The sequence below is a fragment of the Streptopelia decaocto genome (assembly GCF_964273445.1).
Source record: "Streptopelia decaocto genome assembly, chromosome: 16".
NCBI classification, from domain to species: Eukaryota; Metazoa; Chordata; class Aves; order Columbiformes; family Columbidae; genus Streptopelia; species Streptopelia decaocto.
In genome coordinates this window covers 5,269,767-5,291,289 of record NC_138671.1, presented here as the reverse complement: position 1 = coordinate 5,291,289, position 21,523 = coordinate 5,269,767, and the positions used below count along the sequence as shown (strand labels likewise).

General features: G+C 53.6%; 2 protein-coding genes across 6 annotated transcripts; both read right to left on the bottom strand.

Annotated features, from left to right (window-relative positions):
- Positions 1-32: 32 nt before the first annotated feature.
- Positions 33-9,586, bottom strand: EPN3 (epsin 3). Of its 5 annotated transcripts, none has more exons than XM_082066786.1 (10): positions 9,194-9,586; positions 5,987-6,636; positions 5,538-5,656; positions 3,877-3,960; positions 3,484-3,591; positions 3,289-3,373; positions 2,733-3,045; positions 1,740-1,873; positions 1,128-1,349; positions 33-1,020 (listed from the first exon to the last, which is right to left on the bottom strand). In XM_082066786.1, exons 2-10 carry the CDS (start codon positions 6,555-6,557, stop codon positions 701-703), a joined length of 1,956 nt encoding a protein of 651 aa, XP_081922912.1. In that variant the 5' UTR covers positions 6,558-6,636; positions 9,194-9,586; the 3' UTR covers positions 33-700. The 5 variants fall into 5 exon arrangements, with proteins under 5 accessions (XP_081922912.1, XP_081922913.1, XP_081922916.1 ...); XM_082066787.1 differs by having other exon boundaries at positions 1,740-1,850; positions 2,731-3,045; positions 9,194-9,585; XM_082066790.1 differs by lacking the exon at positions 1,740-1,873 and having other exon boundaries at positions 2,731-3,045.
- A 3,318-nt stretch (positions 9,587-12,904) lies between these two features.
- On the bottom strand, positions 12,905-21,419 carry MYCBPAP (MYCBP associated protein; the record flags this gene model as incomplete). The annotated part of the gene is given in 14 exon segments (XM_082067393.1): positions 12,905-12,964; positions 12,967-13,026; positions 13,500-13,670; positions 13,867-13,991; positions 14,478-14,593; positions 15,327-15,463; positions 16,291-16,575; positions 16,760-16,906; positions 17,473-17,660; positions 18,181-18,370; positions 18,746-18,857; positions 19,506-19,606; positions 20,504-20,625; positions 21,326-21,419. Coding segments are annotated over 14 exon segments (1,908 nt in total).
- Between the last annotated feature and the right edge of the window lie 104 nt (positions 21,420-21,523).

Here is a 21,523-nt window from a genome sequence, read left to right as displayed (position 1 = left end):
TCCCCTGCCCCGGGAGCGCACACCGGGTCCGTCAGAGCTGTTTATTGTCTCACAGGCAGCCCGCAGCCGCCGCTCTCCGGCAGCGCAGAACCACCGGCGCCCCCGCCGCCCCGCCAGAGCCCGGAGCGGGGCCGCCCCCCGCGGGTCGCTGCCCGTCGCCCCCTCCGCAGGGGCCGCGGGGCTCAGCGGGGCAGCGAGCGGGACGGGGAGAGCCGGGGGCGGCCGCAGGAGGACGGGGAGCAGCGGCCGGGGGAGCGCGATCCAGCCGGGGACCCCAAGCGGGGAAGCGCCTTCCCGGGGAGGGGACACGGTGTGGGGGGAACCCCCCGCCCCAGCGCTGCCCCAGCTCCGCGCAAGCGCCCGGGCAAACCCCCTACCCCGGGGGGAACCGTCCAGCAGCGAGAGTCCATGCACCAGCCCACCCCACTGCACCGGAGCCCCCAAACCACAGCCCTTAGGAGTGGCCCCTCCATGGCTCTTCCACCACCCTCTGGCCATCGCAGGGAAAGGGGAGGGTCCCCTCTAGTCCATCAAGTGTGGGGGCTCATGCTGCTGCCCCCCAGGGAGGGGGCTGGCATGGGGGGGCACCCTTCCTTGCAGCTAGCAAACCACTGGTCCCCCCAAAAGTCTTGGCGAGAGGAAAGGCCGGAGGGGGTTTGTAACAGCTGGGAAGGGGAAAGAGTCTATATGTCCAGAAACTTCAGAGGAAGGGGTTGAGCCCCCCCGGAGCGGTCGGCGGGGCCGGGCGGCCGCTCAGCGGCAGTAAAGGCTTCGGCAAGTTGCTGGGGAGTTCGGGGAAGGTGCCGGCCTGGGGGAAGGCACTGGCCGAGGCGGGGAGGGTGGCGGCGGCGGGGGGGACGCTGCTGAGGGGCATCGGCAGGGACGCGCTGTAGGTCATGGAGTTGGCGGGGAGGCCGGCGGGCAGGCTGGGCACCGGCGAGCTGGTCCGCATCTGGTTGAGCGTCGGCTTGGGCTGCTCGGCGAGGCTGAAGGGATTGGTGGGGGACGGCGTGCTCAGACCTAGCAAGGAGAAAGGATGCAATGCATCAGGGCAGCCGTTGCACCTCCCCAGCCCTCCTCTTCCTCCCCCAAACACCCCTCTGCCCAGCCCACACTACAGCACCTACCTGAGAGAAAAGGGTTGCGGGTCTTGGAGGCTGGTGCAGGAGCGACCAGGGAGTCCAGGTTGACCAGGGAGGAGGCGGCGGGGCCGAGGAAGGCCTCGGGGGTTTTACAGTCCTTCCGCTCCTTGCTGGATTCCGGCAGGGAGTCAGCCAGGTTGGTGAGGTCGAAGCTCTTTGCCCCGTCCTGCCTGGTGCTGGGGAACAGGTCGCCAAAAGGGTCCAGCTCTGGGGTGGAGGGGACATGAGCCACATGAGCCAGCTGGGAGACACTAAGGGTGATGGCATCCCCCCGGCACCGCACGGGACAGCTTACAGCACACCTCACCCCAGGTCACAGCACGATGTGGTGGGGCTGAGGCTGCAGAATGGTGTGCCTGAGCTCCCCAAGTCACCGAGGGAGGTGGCAGGGTTGGGGACATGGACGCATGCAGGGACCAGAGCTGCCCCCTCGGCTATGGGTCAGCCCAAGGCCACAACACACGCAGTTGCAGGTTGCACCAGCGAGCAGTCACACACAGCCCCGCCAGCCTTGGAGTTGCCTCCCTGCAGCAGGCAGGGACACGTCACTGTCCCCACCTGCCCAAATCAGTCCATGCCCATTCCCCTGGCTCTTACCAACAGGGCTGTTAGATTTCACAGAGGAGGGCGGCTGCGAGGGCTCCTGCTCCGGTGGCTCAGCTGGCTCGGGTGGCTTTGCAAATGGGTCGAAAGCGTTCCCCCCTGGAGCTGGGGGGAAGAGATGAGGCTCAAGGAGGGGAGCAAGCGGGGAGGTGAGAGGCAGGAGATGTACGGGCAGGAGAGAGGCAGGGGCAGCTGCCTGCAGGGAGACAGAAAGGAGAGCATGCGGCAAGGGGACGTGGGGCTGGGGACTGGGAACGTGTGCTGGCCCAGGGGCTAAGATCAGCCAGACCATCGGGGGGGTGACACAGACCCAGGCAGCCCCCACACTGGTGCAGCCCCCCCTGCAGCAGGCAGGTCCCTTCCCAGCCCTGGAGGGGAAAGTGGAAGGGACAGGTCTGGAATGCTCCAACAACCATCACTGGCCCCCAGGCTGGATCCTGCTCTCCTCCCCGGGACCAAAACTGAGGGGACCACACATGAGACCTCTGTGGGGCCAGAGGAAGCACCAAGGAGGAACCAAGAGTGACACCGAGCTCTGAATCACGGGCTGCTCCTGCAACTGCTGCCCCATCTGCAACGCAACACCTGCGAGCAGCAACCGTCCTGTCTTGTCTGGGCATGTAAGGCTGGTTTGGGGGAGCAAACAAGCAGGTAGCTCTGTTTGGGGGGACACACCATCACCCTGCTGCTGGAGCATGCTGTGGCTGGTATCTGCTCCCAGGGGAGGGCTCATTAATAGTGTCATGTTAATTAAATCAGCTTATTCTGTGCAGAGATCAAGCCTAAAAGTTCCTTGAAGTCTTCAGGGTGCTGAGGGGTGAGCAGATGACCCACTGTGGGGCAGGAGAGCGGGGAGGGGGTGTTTGCAGAGCTGGGTGCAGGAGGAGGCAGGGGACACCTCGAGGTGCCTGCTCACCAGAGGGCAGCGATGGCCAGTGCTGCCCGCAGTCCCCAGCAAAGCCAAAATGCCGATAGAGCCTCTTACCAGCGTTAGGAGGTTGTTCAGCCACAGCAGCCCAAGGGTCAGTAGCTGGTGTAGAACCAGAGCCCTGTTGGGGGGGGGACGCTGTGGCCCAGGGGTCCGCAGGAGGGAAGCCAGAAGACAATGGCACCTTCGCCCAAGGGTCGGAGGCAGCAGCAGTGGCGGTGCCGGGGGGAAAATCCCAGGGCCCAGCGGAGGTTTGCTGAGATGAGGCGCTCGCCTGGGAGATGGGCTCCCCACCAGTGGCTGGGACCGGCACCCAGGGGTCAGCAGCACCAGCCCAGGCAGAGGCTGCCGACTCCACTTTGGGTTTCATATCTGAAAGAAGAAGGGAAGTTGGAGAAGGGAATGCTGTGGGACACAGAGGGATGCTGAATAGCAGGGATGTGCCTGGGGGATCTTGGCTTCCAGCTGCACCGCCCAGGCATGCAATGGACCGGGCAGTGGAGGGAGAAGAAGTGAGAGGTCCTTAAAGTTGAGCTGGGAACTGGGGAGGGACAGAGGCAAGGAAGAGGTTTCTGCCTCTGTCCCGAGGTTTGGCAGCCCGCGAATTGCCCCCACCTGGCATATCCCACGGGTCGGCAGACGTGTGGCTGGAGGGGGCTGGCGCCGGCCCAAATATATCTGCCAGCTCCAGGATGGAGGACTGTGAACAGAAAGGGAATAAAAAGGTGAAGGAAGCCCAGGGTAGACCTGCCAGGCTCACCCTGGAGTTCAATGCTGGCTGTGTGGCCATCCAGTCCCCCCACGCTGTACCTGGCTTTTCTTCATCTTTCCTTCTTCCTCCTCTTCCTCCCTGCCCGGGGCAGTCTCCTCCATGGCTCTCTGCATCAGAGAGTTCTCCCCTTGCCATGTCCTCACCTCCTGCAGGGACAAGGGACAGGACCCATGAGACCAGCAACCTGGCAGCCAGCACCTTCTCCAGAAGACAGACCCAGCACAGGAGCTGCCACCGCATCCCCGAAAAGTCCCAGCATCCGAGTAGACGGCTCCTCTGGGGCCAGGCCCATTGGAAGAGAGCTCAGCAGACAGCCCAGAGCAGTGAAAGCAAAGCAGACACCAGAGTGAGGCAGCATTTGGAGCTCCGGCACCCCAAAGAGAAGCCCAAGTGCAAGGAGAGGAGCACCCAGGGCTATGGGGCTCAGGTACCTTCTCGTGCTCCTCTTTGCTCAGCGCGAGCGCTAGCTGCAATTGCCTTTCTTCATCTGTACTGGAAATTGGAGGAAGTGGCTTCTGCCAACAGAGGAAATGGGGTGACATTTCAGCTTGCCCTCAGCTCGTGGGACAGCTCGGAGGTCACTGTCCTTGTCACTCCTGCGGCCCCTCGCCTGCCAGCACAGCATCTCTGTGCCCAGCCACAGCTTTGCCTGTGAATCCCCAGCCTAGTGCCCCTTTGAACCAGTCCCAGCTCCTTCCCCTACCCCATCACCTGCCTCTGCATATAGGCTGACAACCCTAAATTAGGCAGCCAGCATCTCCCCCAGAGGGTTTTTGGGGACTCCGATGCAGTCAGCAGAAGGAGGAGGGATCAATTAGGTGTCCCCTCCCCCGACAGCCTGCTGGGGAGCAGGGTTTGCAATGCTGACCGGACTTGGCCTGGGGATCCTGCCCGGCCCTGCTCTGCTGGAGGAAAAGTGGCCAGACCTGAGGCAGATTTTGGGGAGATGCTGTCCCCATACAGCCATGGCAACCCTGGTCACCACCCTGTGACACTTGTCCAGCAGCGTGGGACCAGCTGGGGCTGGAAATGGGGACCTCACTGGGGGGGGTGTGTGTGCAGAAGCATGTGCGAGCATACACACATGTGTTCAGCCCAGATGGACTCCAACAGAAACACTTTCGAGAGCCTGTTCCTACAGCACTCATTGCAGCCGTGTGTGGAAGCTATAAATACTCTGGTTCCAGGACAAAAATAGGGATATATGCTCCGCTCCATGTCCAAAAGAGCCTCCATGGCAGGGAAGATGGGCAGCAGCAAGCGCCGTCTCTGAAGCTTGTCCCCTGCCCCGGCAGGACTGAGCTCACAGTGCTCGGTGCCAGTCCCAAGGGGACACCCAGCACAGCCCCTCGGTCACCATGTCCCTCTGACTTTGTGTGTCCGGCCGTACCCGTGTGTTCCGCGCAGGCCGTGCCAGCCGGCGGCAATCTCAGCCAGGGCGCAAATAAGCCGTCCCTGGTGGAAAAGGGGCCGTGGCCAGCAGATAGGAGAGGGGACAGCCCTGAGGGAGGTTTCATGGTTGGGGTCAGCAGTTCACTTGCTCCCTGCATCTTGGCCCACCTGGGGCTGTTTTCCAGAGCTCCTTCTAGCCCAGTTTGAAAGGACCAGCAAGTGGGAGGGAGAACTTGGCCCCACTGAGCCCCCAGCCCAGTACACAGCCCCAGGGGTACTGCTGGGCCCCCATCCACCATGAAAACCACAGTGTTGGGCAAGGCATTGCCTCCTAAAACCTCTGCGGGAAGCCAGAGAAATGGAGCAGGTCAGACCAGAAGCCCTCGGTGGAAGAGGGCAGCCAGGTTTGGGGGTACTGCAATAAATCCAGAAGACCCCCCCAAGTTCCCCCAGCAGTCTGGGAGGCTGGATGTGTCCAAGCCTGGTGCTGTTCCCACAAATACAAAGATGGGGAGCAGGAACAGCCCATGCTTCCATCGACCTGTTGGTGATTTTGATGCCGGACACAGAGTGAGCAGCCTGCTGTGCTTCCAGATGCATGCACTGGCCTCAGGCAGCCCCCCAAAATCCTCTCTCGTCCCAGGGAACGACCCACCATGCCCGCAGACAAGGTGAGGGGATGTCAGCAGAGCCATCCTACCTTCTCTGCCTCCTCCCGACTCATGGCCAGCGCCAGCTGCAGCTGCAGCTCCTCCTCGCCTGTCGTCTGGGGCCTCGCTTGCTCCAGGTCGGAGGCAAACCTTGGGGACGAGGACGATGCTGCGACATAAAAGAGGGAAAGGGGAAGGGGAGCCATCAGGACTGGGGTATTTGGGGGAGCACATCAGCAGCCTCCACTGTACCCCATCCGAACAGCGTGGCATCCCCAGAAGACACAGCCCCATGTTAGAGGTCCCCACTATGAACAAGCTGCCACCACTGCTGTGCTCACCGCTGGCCCAGCCAAACCGCTGCCTGTGGCACAGGATGGAGATGGGCGCCACCACCAGCAGCCCAAAAGGTGGAGGGGAGCGATGGGCACCAGGTCGGTGCAAAGCAAATGCAACATCTGCCCCCAGTGAGCCCCAGCGAGCTGCCAGCACCACTCACAGTTAAAGGAGGAGGGGGAGCCCCGTGCCCGGCCATAGTCTTCGCCGTAGGGTGACGCACGGCGGCCATAGGTGCCCGGGTGGCTGCCGCTGCCCATGCCCTCGAGGGCCATGCGCTCCTTGGTCTGCAGCGCGTGTGCCCGCTCCTGCTTCAGCCGCTCCTCGTCCTTCAGCAGCGCCATCACTTGCTTCACCTTCTCGCGGATGTTGATGCCCTGGTCCTTGCCATCGCGGTCCACGTACTGGAAGTCCTTCAGTGTCTGGATGGTGTAGAGGTTCTCCCGGCATTGGTGGGTCACTTTCTCGGAGCCAGTTTTGATGAGGTAGTCCAGTAGGGTGAGGGCTTTGTAGACGTGACGCCAGTTCTTGCCGCTGTCATTCAGCCGCCGCCAGATCATGCCCATGACCTCAGCGAAAGCCACCGTGTTGAAGGTGAGGTCGGCGATCTCTGACATCAGGGAGCTGGGGGGTCCCCAGGGATCATTGGAGGTGGCCTCCCGCACCTTGATCTCCGCCTCCGAGTAGTTGTGCACGATGTTCTTCACCTGCCGGCGCAGCGCTGAGGTCGTCATGGTTGTGTGGTGCTGGAGACCCGCCGGCAGCGGGCAGCGATGGCGGAGAAGGGATGAGCGCTCACAGCCTCACTGGTACCTGCAGTGGGTAACGGGGACACAGAGACCTCAGCATCGTCCCAGCCACCAAGACTCATCTCCAGAGCCCTTGGCTGACACCTGGGACACTTTTCAAGGTGGCAGTGCCCATTGTTGGGACACCAGGTGCACCCTGCTGGGCTGCCACGCTCCCTAACCCAAAGACATGCAGGATGCTCAAGGGGAAAAATTTCTCATGGCAAACCGATACCCAGCACTGCAGAGCCGCCAAGAGATTTGGCTTCAGACTCAGCAACATTTGGAGGAGATTTTTACCCTGTACTTCTGCTTCTAAAAGTACCAACCTGAAAATGGCAGCTCCCTCCTCCAGATCCCGGCTGCCTCACCCCACTGTCCTTGCAAAGCTCATTTCAGGTCCCCCAGCCCTGGCACCAGCCAGGGGCTCCCCCGTACCCCCAGATGCACTATCTGTGGCAAAGCTCTTGGTGCTACCAAGGATGCGTCGTGCAAAACCAAAATGCTGCCCTGAGTCAGAGCCTGCCATGACTTGCCAGCACTGGCAGCCGCTCCGGTGGGTTTTCCCAGCAAACTCAATAATTTTGCTGCCACAAGAGACTGTGGGTACAGAAGCGTGTGCTGCTGCAGGATGGTGAATTCGGGGTGGTGAATTTGGGGTGCTAACCTCCAGCAGGATGGATAACACAATCCCCTCTCCCAAAATCCCGGAGCTGCCCGAGCTGCCTCTGCACCCAGAGCCAGGATGGCAGGGGCTGGCATGGCCGGGAGCTGCCCGGGTACCTCCCCGCAGGGCAGTGCCCGTTCTTGGGATGCACTGCACCTGACATGGATGCAAAATGACACGGGTCAGTCTGGACTCATCATCACGTGAGTCCATCACAGCTTTGACCCTTACTCTGTGCTAGTCCTAATCCTCACCTTCTCCCTGCACGTTAGGAAGACAACACTTACCCTCATTTTGTCAAAGAGCCAAGCAAAGCCAGGCAGCAGAGGCTGCCTGGAGCTGCCTTGCCCTCCACAGGGTTGAGGAGCCGGGCTGCTCCCAGAGCTCCCACTGCAGCTGCAGTAAAACTCGCTGGCAGTTTTTCCCCCATCCGAGATAACACTTGCAGGCAGAGGAATATCTCCCGCACACAGCAGTGCCTGTAGACAGTGATTACCAGCGTCTGTCCCACCACCCACCCTGGGTGCTGGTACCTCCCTGGACTGCAGCTGCCACGCTGCGTCCAGTCCTCTCCAGGCTGGGGACACCACTCCCACCCACCGGAGCTGGGCCAGTGCCGTGCCGACGTGCCCACGAACCACACACAGCACCTGCCACGCTCCCGCACAACCCGTGCGACCGGTCGGGCACCTCCTGCTCCCACGGGCCAGCAGCTGGGCGCCCCACGGCTCTGCCGGCGACGTCCCTGTGAGTCAGAGAGGAGCCTGGCACCACCACACTGACAGGCGGCCGAGATTTCTCTCGAGACACTTCCCCGTATTGATCCCCTTTCGCAATGCGCGGCCTTTGGATCCCGCCGGCAGAGCCCGCAGTGCGGACAGCCGCGCTGCTGCCCACCTGGCGCGGAAACGCCTCCGGGACAAGGGCAGCGACACAGCAAAGTCCTCCGGGACTTGGCTCTGTGCTCTGCTTTCCACCAACACTCAGGCAGGAGAGAAAGTCGGGTTTTCCAAGGGTGCCACCAGCCCAGCAAATACCAACAAACACCAGCAAACACCAGCACTCCTCCTTCAGGGCAGGATGGTCCCTCCTGCCTCCAACAGGTCTCCTGGCAGGACAGACCCCAGGTCCAGCATGCCAGGCTCCAGCACCACGCGTCCTGGCCAGAGACGCGGTCCCAGCTGGACTTTGGTCACCACGAGTTGGCCCGGGAAGTCCGTATAGGAAGAGATGGGGAGCAGGGGCTGGAATGGGGGTGAGAGGAGCGTGGCCCTGGCTGAAGCCCTGTCAGCAGTAGTAAAAGCAAAGGGGTTTATCAAACACAATATCCCCCGCAACCCGGAATATAAAGGGAGTGAAACAGAAGCTGTGCGGGAGATAAGGCAGCAGCACATATGGAATTACTGCAGTGACCTTGAGCAAGAGGCTGCCAGGTGGGAGAAGGACACACGGGTATGGGGACAGGTCCCCATCGCCCCGCGGCCCGGCGCAGGGGACTGCGGAGGCAAAGCGAGGAGGAATAACATGGAGGGGCAGCAGGACGGGATGGAGGAAGGAGGAGCGGGCAGAGGGGCCAGACGAGACGGGGGGGGAGGTTGTGGGGGGGAATTAAAGCCTCGTTTCTTCCCTAATCAGATGCAGGGCCGGCAGGAGCAGCGCCCGCCATGGAGGGAGCGGCGGGGAAAGGCTCCGGGCAGAGCCCTCGGCCGCGCCGCCGGTTCCTGCAGCGCCCCCGGGGGCCGCACCCGCCGCGGGGCCCCGGTGCCCCGAGCCCGGCCCGGGGAGCGCCACGCCACCGAGCTGCCCGCGGGGAACCGCGATGCTCCGGCGCCCAGAACCTTCCTCCTCCTCCCCCTGCTCTCTCCCCTTCTTCTTCCTCCTCCCCACCCCCCGAGGGGCGCGCAGCCCCGCTTACCTGCGTGGAGCGCGGCCGGTGCCGGTGCCCGGTGCCGGTGGGAGCGGGCTGGAGGCGGCCGCAGCCCGCCCGCCGCTCACCCGCCGAGTTGCCGGGCTGGCTGGGCAGGTCTCGGCGGCAGGTCCCGGCTTAACCCCTTCGGGGCCGCCGGAGCCCCGGCCCGGCTCTATCCCGGGCACCGGTAGAGGTGGCTCAAGCCGTCCGCCCCCCCGCTCCGCCCCGGTGCAGCGCGGTGCGGTACCGGCCGCGGGGGATGCGGCGCCGAGCCCCTGCCCCGCCGCATGCGGGAGGCGGGGATGCTGTAAATGCTCAGTCACTGCCCCTCGCTGGCAGCCAGCCAGGCGCGCCTTGCTGCTGCTTGCTTGGCTTTTTTTTTCCTCCTTTTCTTCCCTCTCCCCCTCCGCTCATTATTTATAGACAGAGATCAGCGTCCCCGGGCTCGGGAGCTCCTCCGAGGGATGCCGACCCTCCCCGGGAATGCAGCTCCTTCTCTGATACCCAAGGCCATGGTTGCGGTTTGGGTTTGGTTTTTTTGTGTGAGTTTTTTTTTTTTTTTTTTTGCTAGGATCTAAATTTGGAGCAGATTGTTCCTCTGCTCTGAACAGCTCCCGGAGCCTGGCTGGGGGAGAGAGGGAGGCATCAGATGACATGACAAAATAAGTCATGTCTCTCGATCATTTCAATGCCACCCCCTCCCTCACGGCCTCTGCCTTCCATTTTAATCACTGACAGGCCTTCAAGTATTATGGATATATATAATCTTTTTAATATCACTGACATTTTCCATAATGGAAAGCATCTCCTGTGTGCTGAGACATTCTGGAGGGGGATCGTGCCTGCCTGCTGATGCTCCCACCCCACAAAGCACCGAGATGCATCTTGCCCCAAGCCCCAGTGCTGAAGGTCCTGCTGTGGGACACAGGGAGAAGCCACACATCTCCCAGGGCTTTGCAGATCTCACCAGCTTGACTTTCCCAATAGGCTCTGCCTGTGCAAGCTGAATGTGCATCTAGTCCCGCTCTCAGCTGCAGCCTCGAGAACCTCCAGCGTCCAAACCGTGCTCCAGGTCAGGCTGGAGAACACCCAGCTCAGGCTGCAGGGGCATTCCTCGTGGCTGCTGAAGATCCAGGCCTTCCTCTTCCTCTGTTCCCAATGCTCTCAGTTCACCTGCATCAGGCAGCCAATGCAGACAGGCATTGATTTTTTTATAAGCAAAGTGAACCTCTCCATGGGGACAGCACCCTACAAGCCACAGGGGAGCTGTACAAACATGGGGTTCGCTTTGCAAGGTGGAGCCTAGCCCAGGAAATGGGAGCCTCAGCCAGCACAAGCTGGCTGCTCACTCAGACTCCCTCTGCCGTGGAGAAGCCTCTGGAAATGCGCTGTCACCTTCCACTTGCAGCATTTTCCTAGAATCTCCCTTCCTGGCCTAATAGTTATGGTGTCTTCAGGCCCCGACTCACATGATGGGTTTGGTATGTAACTCCCAAGGCCAGGAAGGTCACTCACCTCTGTTATTTAGCAAACACAAGACGAATTATTAACGTTAATACAAATAACACTTGTGTTTGGGAGAGGAGAAGGAATACTCTCCTTGCCTGGCTGGTAGGATTTGGCATTATGGGGACTGGAGTACCCCCATGTCCTTCAGAGCACAGGGCTGACCAGCCCCGAGGGTCCCTGCTCTAGGGACAGAACCCACATCTCACACCAGGCCTGCATGTGAGGTGTTCTGTGGAAGCCAGCTCCAATTTCACTGCAGTTCCAGCCATGGAACTTTCAAGAGAAAGCTACAGCAGGCAGGCAGCGGAGTATTACACATCCCCTCTTGTGCTGCTTGTAACTTCTCCCTTTAGGATGCTCTTGTCCAAGGCTGCAAAAGGCACTGACAATATTTATAACAAAAATTAAATTATTCACAGCATTCAGGTTCATTCTGCTTTGCAGAAGTTCTTATGCCACCTGCCCGCCCTGGGCCATCAGGCTCCTCCCTTGGAAGGGAAGGAGATATCAGTGTAGGACATTCTGCCATGGTACGTGACTGACGTGAAACTCCCATCTACCTGTTTTTGTATTAACAAGTTCTCCTGTGAGATGAGGTGTACATGGAGCCTGGCTTCTATAGGCTGGACTGGAACATGGATCTTGTGAATGGGCTTTGCCATCTTGGAAAGTAAAGCTACCAAGTAAAAGTATTCCTGCCTTTGAGACAATCACGTTGCCTCTATAATGTGCAGACTCCCTCTCGCCTAGAAACAGATGGCTCGAGCTGTTTGAGTTGGGCATATTCACAGGCTGATAATCATCTCCAGGGAGGCAGGAGCTATTGTCGGAGCCTGTGAGACACACCCCAACTTCAGGCCTTTTTCCTTCTAATTCTCAAAATGTTGCTGAAATTCTCCCTACAGGAATGCTGAGCAGAGACATTCCCACTGTGGGCTTGTGCCCGCTAAGCCAGAAGAGGCTTCTGGCTTTCACAGAAGCCAAAGTGCTTCCCTGCACCCCACTAAGAGAAAGTATCTTGAAACATGAGGGACCTCACCTGGCCAGCAAATAAAATAAGCTGTGCTTTGCAGTGATACCACCAGGAGCTGAGGGGAAGAATATATGCTCTCCCCAGAGACAGCATACGAGTTAAAATGAGAAAGCAAAAGAAAACAATTCTGCAGAAGGAACAGTTATTTCACACTACGTGCAGCTCCAAGACGCGTGTTAGTGCGGCTGCCAATGTAAAAGAGATGCATCTGCTGCCCAAGAACCCCAGAAGTATCATAAACCTAAATTAACAATCCACACTGATGTAGTTTCTCTACAGGACCAAAGCCTCCCTGGGGAATGCCGTCCAGACAGCACTTTGCTGACATAGGCCAGGTCAGGAGACCCTGTACCCAGCTCCAAAATCTGCTCCAACCCCAGCCCAGATGCAGAGCATGAGACGCTTGGACCTGGGATGCTCCTATATAAAGCTCTATTCCAGCTGTGGTACACAAGGAAATTCAGACAGAACACAGCAATAAACCCAGACACACACACACACAAACATAATGACCGGGTGGCTCTAACACAAGGCCTTACCACACTCACAATATTTTCAGTGTGAATTTCGCTCATTTTAATTCAAGAGTGATTAGCGTTGGAAGGAAGCAAGTAAGAGCTGGCTCAGAACGGGGCACGGGTACCTTGAGCTGGATGGCAAGAGATGGCAATATAAGCACATGAAGTAAATTCCTGGGGCAAAACCAGGCAGGGTGGCACATCCCTTGGGATAATGCGTTTTCACTGAAACACGTCCAAGAAATCGGGAGAAGCCGTCAAGAAGTGGATTAAAAATGGGATGGATTTTTTAACGTTACTGTCCTGGTACTTGGGTTCATGACTACAAGGGACACTCTGCTCACTGAACTGCTAGCCAAGCAAAACTGAGAAACAAAGAATAAGACACATCTCATGTTGACTGGCGCTTTTAAATTCTTCTTCCTCAGCAGAAATGCCAGTATTTTCTAGTTCTAACAGTTTCTGAGGCTGTGATATTTCTTGCCTTGACTCTTCTTGGCAAGTGATCATCCATAGCAGTAACAGATGATCTAGCAATAGACTCACATCACAGCATGTCAGAAAAGAGGCAGGCCAGTATTTGTAATCAGAGCATCGCTTCAGAAAGAAGAATCTCCACTCGATCTGTGTAAATATAGTTATTTATTTATTTTTTTTTTAAGTAAGTCTATTTTCATTACAAAGGGCTTCACACTCCCACTTTAGGGCACCTTTTTTGTCTCTAGATCCTCAAATAAAGAAACCATTTTAACCACCATTGACCGCAGCAGCCCATAAACCTGCAGCAGAAATTAACAGAAGTTATTTGCAGTGAAAAGATGTGAAGAAATCCTGATGATGAGACTGACAGGGAGATGGTTTCTCATGCACATTAACGTATGGGCACGCACACAGGCATATAAAAGTGGCTGCCTGTTAACAGCACTTAGCTCTAGTAATAACTTCTCTGGTTATGAAGTGTGTTTAACATTATCCAAGATACAATTAATTCTGTTGAGCCCTCAAGAGTCCGCAAGCATGCTAAAGACATCCCAGATAGAAAAAGCCATCACATGGCTATGTGATGGCTGGTTACATTAACAGATTCCAGGCTGGAATAAAAGATATCTTACCTTGTCTTTCTCACTTACCTTCCTACAGAATTATGGATATCTGTTTGTCTGTTTTCTGAGTTTAACACAATGCTCCAATATAAACTTACAAGCAAAGGATAAAACTAAGAAACAAAGATATAAGCTCTGGTCAGACTCACGTGAACGTAAAGTTTTTCCTGGTATGTCCCAAACAAAACAGGGTCAATCTGTGCCTGAGAAGGTTCTCTCTTTGTAGTTAGAGCTTCCAGAGACTGTGCTTCCACTCTCCCATCCTGTGACGAAATGGAAGATTTCTGCCTTTTCTCATCTTTTAACTTTCTCCTGTTCAGCTGTTCCTATTCAGGGACAGACAAAAAGAAAAGTAACATAAGTCAGAACGCCCTTCAGGTTGTTGCAAGATGCACCTCCCAAAAGTAGAGCCTCTTTCATGGGGCTGGAAAAGCAACTCAAACTTGGGATACGCAACCTCAGAATGGATCACACTCTCCCCAACACTTGGGTTTCAACAGGCACCCCAAGACATACCTCTTTCTCCTTCCCTGCTGCCTTTGTTGTTCTTTTTTTGGCTTCTTTATCCTTACCACCAATTGATGCTTTCTTAATCATTATTTTGTCTTCCTTTCCTTCTTTTATAGATAGCCTTGGTTCCACTACAAAAGAGAGAATCTCAGTTACCCAAAACCAACATTTTCACATCCAGAAAAAGCCCACTCTACTCGCACAGTGGAAATATATTACTTTTGCAATGTATTTTCCTCTTTTTATTAATACGAACTGTACTGCACTGAAAAACAATACCTTGAAGAGTACTTTGGAATGAACGGGTCTCAAATGCATCCCAGAACAAACCCGTAAAACAGCTAACAGTGAATTAGGGTTTTCTGGGTTAGTCTGTGTGTGACTAGCACGGCTACATCCAGCTAAATTAAAAGGCTTATTTGTGTGGTGGTTTTTTAATGACACCAAATGACAGATCACAATTAGTATCACACAATCTGCCATTTTTTCTGATGCATTTTCTTGTAAAAGCTTTGAGAGGAGACTGCTGAAATTGCCATTTCAGTTGAAATTCGGCACATTTTGTGGATGTCCAACAGTCCACAGAAACCAGTTGCTGTGCTAAATCTACCATTTACCTGTTTCCTCTGGAACAGTATCTGCATAGGTGTTATTCTCAGGCAAGCCAAGCAGGGATCTCAGCCTCATAGAATGACTCACCAGACCATCAATGGTTTCACGCCACAGCTGGAGACTGAGAAAAGTATAAGAATCAGAAAGGGGACAGTCCTGCAATTGCCATCTTGTTTTATTTAGTACCCTGGAGTGAAGGTGCCTTACAGCTGAGGGCTGCTCTGTCCAACTAAGTCGATAAAAGAGCACCCACTATCTAAAAATCTGTGCAGAAAGACGCTGAACTACCTTCTTCACATTTAAGTGCTCTGAGTTCTCACTGTTTGCAAATCAAGGGGTTCATATGGACACATAAATATTACAGTGAAACTAGAGCTCCTGCTCTTCAACCTGACACGTTGGTAAATCACCATTGACCTACTGTGTCTTTCCCAAGAGAAACTTGCATCCTTCTAATTTATAAGCAACTAGAAGCTGTTGGTATGTTTAAAGTCTGAAAGCGTGAGCAAAATCAGAGAGGCTGTATGAGGGAGGATACAGTGAGTAAAAGGGTACAGAAAATTATCCAAAGGTTTCATAAATACAGACTGGAATAATCTTGCCAGAAATAATATTGTTACTCCCCAAAACTACATTGATTTAATATTCTAAACTTATCTCCAGGAAAAAAAAAAAAAAAAGGCATTTGGGTCATAGACAACTGCTACAATTAAATTATAAAAAAATAGTGTAAAGACAACTTCTAGACCTCATATAATTATCTGCACTCTGAATCACCACACTTGCAACAAAGATTGCTATGGCTGTTGATCACACAATGCATTTACAAGCTTTATCTTGCAAAGGTAACGCACCAGATGTGATAGAAAAGGTCTGACTGAGTAAGGTCTGACTGAACTGGCCTCTGTGGAACACGCAGCTCCAGCACTGCCTGGTTGAGCTGGGCCAGCGCCGCTTCTCGCTGCTCCTCCTTGGGGATTGACTTTATAGCCTGATGAGAGAGAAAACACAGGGTCCATAGAGCGCTGCTTCTCGGTCTTCATTCCCAGTCCATGGAATCTGAGCTCAACAAAACACAAACACGGCTCTCTTCCTGCAAACCAGTCTGAAACCAGGCTGTACTGGGCACTTACGCACCCAGATGTGGCTTCTTGTATGGCTGGGATTTGGCCACGGTGCACACACAGCCCAAGATCTGGGGAGCAACCCCAGACCCCCCAGTTAGATTGACAGTGAAGCCTTTTGCAACTTCACAGGTGTGCTGGAGAACGAGGATTCTAGTGAGGTAGAAGGCCCCGAAGATTAGTTATAAAAGCACCAGAGAGATTTCCAAGAAAGCACTACAGAAAAACTGTGCTAACTGTGCAAACCACTCTTGCTTTAATCTAGGGAGGTCTGTACTTTATCCGCAGCCTGTTGGGAGTGCCCTTTGGTGCTCTGACAAATAGGTAGGACTCTCCATGGAGAGGAGCCCCTGGGGAAGCCATAGGAGGCCGTAGGATTAGCCTGCCCCCGGCATTCAGTCCTGGGATGACAGAAGGCTAATGAGGGAAAAGTTTAAAATATCTATGACATTGCATGGTTGTCTTCTTCACACAATGGCCCTCAAAGTCTCTCTCGGGAATCTCTTCACAAGAGTGCTGAGGGTGTGGTCAGCAGAGCTGAAGCACTTTTCTGCGACACACATCATGAATCATCTCTAACAGCGCACTGGAAGTGGATCTTTGGGTGGGCTCACACTGGGGTAGGCCAGGCTATTTGTAGGGAAATGAAAACACCATCAGCTTGTCACAGCACTAAAGGGAACAGGGTGACCACCTGCTTAAAGTCCTCGATGGAAAGGTTCCATCCTGAGGGGCCTGGTTCTTCCTGTTCCACGATTGTCATTTGACTTGGAGACTCCACTAGCATGCTCTTCCAACCTGAGGCCTCTGTGACGCTGCTCTGAGCAGAGAGAACACCTGAGGAACTCTCCTGGCACCACAGGTCCTCCACACTGCTCATCTGGCCCAAGGACACTTTCTCCCCAAAGGCTGAAGGAACAGTCATGTGCTTTCTCCACAGTTCGTGCAGCTGCTGTACCACTCTGTGATGATAATGCAGCTGTGATAACAGGGAAAAGGCAAATAGTGAAATGAGCTCCGCCTGTCCTCTACAAACCTAATTGTTAAAGCCAGCGTGGCAGACTGTGCCAGCCTCCAGAAACTCAGGGATGCACCAGCCCCATGGATCTTCCCTCCCTCCTATAATATTTCACTTGTGTAGCCCATCAAATAGCAAACATCACCTTGGGATTCTTCCTCTGGAACAACTCTTCCTCCGTGACACAGGCATCCACAGGAGACGGGGTGCGCTCTGGGGTGCGAATTCGGACAAGAAGTTTATTCAGACTCTCTTTTACTTCAGCAGCTCTCACTCGGGCAGCCAGGTCACTCTGAGGCACCACAACAAGAAAAACACATGTGAGTCCCTGCTCCAAATAGGGACACACAAACAAATTCACACACATGCTAGTAAATCACAATGTATACATTATATAGTCTTACAAGAACACCTGCAAACCCCACTGAGCAGAGCTATAATTGCAACAGCTTTTCAAATAAAGCCTACAAATCCTCCCCCAAACTACCCTTTTCAAAGCTTACTGTAATTTTCAATTTATACCTCAACCGATATCATAACGTACAACATAACCCATCCCCACTAAGTAATTAATGAATTAATTACCAACAGAAAATTCATTCTTTAGAGGACCAGTGTGAACAGTTTAAGAGACACAATCATGTCTTTATTAACAACATTACAACAGACTGCAGAGTTCTTCCATTTTAGTTAGCAAACCTGCTCAAGTATGCACAGATGTGCTGTAAATAAATAATCATCTTGCTCCCAGCTTTAATTGCATAGCAATAAAAATACCATGTCAGCCACTCCCACCCTTATCCTGAATTTGCATATTAAGTTCAAAGCTCACAGTTACCCAGTTACATGCTTGGTTACCTCCAGTTTCTCTCTGAGGTCAGCCAGTTTATCCTCATACACAGCAATTCCCCAAAGGGTCACCTGCAGCAGAGCTCCTCCTAATAACAGAGGATGTGTCCTAAATTCCCAGGACTCACTGAAAATGCCTGCGCTCTCTGACTTGAAAATAAAGACAAACTGCCTAGTTTCTCCAGGCAAAATTACACCTGAAAAAAAGAGAGAAAATGCATTGGTCTGCAAGAAGCCACCTGGTTAACTTGACCCTTTTCCAACAACATCCCAAGTGTCCTTATTTCTGTATGAGACTCTTTCTCCATAGCTTAGCTGGGTATCACACTTCAGCTATTTTTCTCCTTCCAGATTTACTACCAGTCACGATGTTATCAAACTGGTGTTATTTCCACCACACACTCCTTTTACAGCAAGCTCAGTACTCTCTCTAGCAGATTATGCCCCGTTTGCCATCAGAAAATGATTCACTTCTCAATATTCCACTCATTTACATGCAGAGTAGGAACAACCTCCTTTCCTTTAAGTCCCAGGAAAGGGATCTGCCTCGCACACCTCTTTTGGTGTGAGTCAGCTTTGATGCCCAGGGTGGCTTCCTAAGGACAATCACCCAACAGGTTTGCTCTGCCATTAGTCAGATTCCGCATCTCATATAACTCCTGAATACCTGCTCTCTGGTCCCTGTACAAAGGTCTCAGACATCAGCAGCTCTCGTACCTGATCTGGTATCAAAGTAAAACCACGGTAACCTCCTCCATTTGGTTTCTCTGGAGGGAATTTTCTGGGGCAGCCTCAGCCAGTCGTACCAGATGGCAGTTGTGCCATCATTGCTCACTGTCAGGGAGCTTTCGGCTCTCTCACAAGCCAAAGCCTCAAAGGTGAGCCTGGCAGCGATGCCAACTTCATTCTGCAAGAGGAAAAGACAAAGATAACAATTTCTACTCTATCTGGCAGGATTTAATCTTGCCTGAAGTCATACGACAAAAGGGGTTGAGCCTTGGTAGAACTTGTAGGGCAGGTCCAATGAAGTGGCCATTATCATAGAATCACAGAATAGTTTGGGTTGGAAGGGACCTTGAGAGAGAGCCTGGGAATCTGAGCTTCGCACCACAGACATAGCACCCCCTTCTGTTTCTAGATCTATCCAGTGTAAATATAGGGATAATCTATCATGCTCAGAATAAATCCCTCATTCTCTGGCCTGGGAGTGACACTCATACAGCTGTGACTTGGGAACTCAAGCAGACTTAGCTTGACTAAACAATAAAAAGCACACAATTACCCTGTGAGAAGTAGTGCCATCGATCCAACGAGCAGGCTGGCCACAGAAAACTAAAGATGGACCCCGTACGGCTTCTGGAACCACATCAGGATGCTCCTTCAGTGTGTCACTGCTACAGAAAACAAGAGCCAAAGTTTTCGCTGAGTGAAATTCACGTTCAGAGAAGAGAGAACCAGCGTTGATTCACGAGACCCTACAAGAAATAATCCCAACTAATGCTTTTGCACAGTCTTCTGCACAGAGTCCTGCAGGTGTGGCAAACTCCAGCTACCTACTAATCACCATCAAGGAGGACAGGACAGCCAGAATGTTAACGAATTATAGCTGCCTAAGGAAGGCTGAGGGTACATGACTGAGTAAGGAGAAGCCCTCGGGTTGCGCTCATTACAGATGGACAGGACAGTGAAAAAAGGCAAATTAATGATGGAAGTGGAGGGCTGGAAAAAGACAACCAGATGGAGGTAATTTAGAGCAGAACCCCAACCCTGCTTATGGTGAATTCTGAAGCCAGAGGGAAGACTGGAGGAAGGGCTTAAAAAGAAATACACTTTTCTCTGATTCTTGCTCCTTCAGCAGAAGGCCCCAAGGCACAAAGGAACTGCTTGATTCCTAAATCTGGTGCTTATAATTCTAGAATACGGCTTTTATTGTGCTCTAGTGAAGACTCCTCTCCATTCTGGATAAGAACAGCTAAGGATACCCTTACAGACTGGTGGTGCATGCCCAAAATTCTTTATTTCTGCCATGAAGAAAAACTTACAGGATCTCAGACTCTTCAGAAGAGGTGGAACGTGGAAAAGGCTCTGCTGAGACAGAAGCAAAAGGCTGCCCTTTACCGATCACCTCCAGTCCATCCAGATCCTGGATGTACAGAAAAATGACCAATTCACGCTTTCTCTTTTTATATAGAAAGGAAGTTAAAATACCAGTCAAATGTGCCAACTGAGTCAAGTACAGGCAAAGCTGAAATATCTTGCTCCTACAATGGTTTTTAGAGGTATCCAATGAATGTTCAACAGACACAGGAAGGAACCAGTTCTGGGTCTCCCAAGAATCCCTGACAACTACATTTCGCACTACAAATGACACAGTGCTGGGAAAAGTCTCCCTCACACTTGTTCCTGGAATTCTGCCAGCATCATGGGCAAGGTGTGGAGCACAGAGCTTCAGGAAATAAAGTCACAGTGCAATTAGGTACATAGTGATTCACCTTACCCTTCTGATCCTTCTAGGATAAGCAGAGAAGTCGTATCAGTACAGGCAGCTCCTTTCCTAAGAGGCACATTACACAACTGAGCAGACACCAGCTAAGTGACTGTCTTACTCTTCTGGACTCTGCTTTATCACCAGGTCAGGGAAAAAAGAGTTTTAAATCACTTTGCCAGTAGTTTTCTGCTGTGTCACTTTGTGTCCAATGCTTCCACTCACACAGTTCAACCCAAGTTTTGGAAGAAGTGCTGCGATAGTTACTAAACACCTTACACCTCTTCTTACACCAGTAAGTTGGAAATATAATTTTGATGAGGCAGACAACTTATCCTTCCATTTGAAAAGATTGTGTAAGGATCAATAATCCTTTACTTTCAGCAACTGAACCTGATGATCTGATAAGTCATAAAAAACAGGACAGACAAAATGGAAGGAGAATTGAACTCCCACAGGGGGTTTTGGTTTAAGTAACTGGGCAGCATCCTCTGTTAAACACACAAAAGGAGAGTGTCACTTAAGGTAGCCATTTCTGTCAATAAAAAGACATACTTTCTCGAGGTCCTCCATCTTAATTGCAAGTGCCTGGATGTCATCTCCTTGCAGAACACATGGAATGGGCTCAGGCTCTTTTGTGATTGTTGAGGACTGTTTACGTACTTTGTCCTTCTTGTCTGAAAAACAGACACAGAGACCTTCTCTTGAGTTTGACAGGGAAACACCACCTTCCTCTTTTCAGCCTGGTTATTAATTTCCAGCTAAACTATGTTTTGTTTCTTTTACTTAAGGTTGCACAGAACAATTAAATTCAGTATCTCCTGTAATCGGAAAAATCTAACTCTGAGAAGCTACAAGGACCAAAGTAAATCACTAGGATTCAACTGTCTCATGCTTTATTCTAGATGAGAGACAATGGATGAGATAAACACAGCCTGTGCTTCCCACAGGTAGAAAAAATCTCTGGCAACTTTCCTGCTCCAGCTGCAAGCACAAGCGTCCCCACACAGCCACCCTGTGCCCACCAGGCACAACTCAGCTACAGACAGCGAGCCACTGGCTTTTCAGAAGCTCCTAAATAATAAAACAGCTCTTAAATAGCAAAACCCCTGCAGAACTGGCAGCCAGAACAGCCCCACCAGGGATTTGCTCCTCCCTTTACCCATAACCTGCAAGTCCCTTCAGCTGAGACCGGTTCCCTGACACATGTGGGGAATATAAAATAATAAGAAATGGGGAGGTCAGGGCATGTGGAAGGGGCTGTTCATGGTGGGTTCGGCGCAGGACTCGGGCTCGCCGGGGATCCCCAGGCCGCGCCGAGGGCACAAGTGAGGCCCGGCCGCCGCTGCCCCGCCCGCACCCCACGTCGGGCCGTACCGGGAGGGGTGGCGGGCCGGGGGTCCCGCCGGGCCGGGCACGGAGTCCCGCCGCGCCGCTGCAACTCCCCAGGCCGTGGCGCGGCGGTCGCCATGGCAACGCCGCCCGTTGTACGCATGTGCTGGCTGATAGCCCCTCCCCCCCACCACCACCATCTGCGCGTGCGCAGTGCGGCCTACTGCGGCCCGGGCTGCCCGC

Bases quoted from the DNA above. Each gene is read 5' to 3' on its own strand.
- EPN3 (XM_082066786.1), bottom strand. From the start codon at position 6,557: ATGACGACCTCAGCGCTGCGCCGGCAGGTGAAGAACATCGTGCACAAC. The intron at 3,592-3,876 runs GTACCTGAGCCC...TTGTCCCTGCAG, and splicing joins GCAAAGAGGAGCACGAGAAG to GAGGTGAGGACATGGCAAGG. The intron at 3,046-3,288 runs GTGGGGGCAATT...TTCTTCTTTCAG, and splicing joins CGACCCGTGGGATATGCCAG to ATATGAAACCCAAAGTGGAG.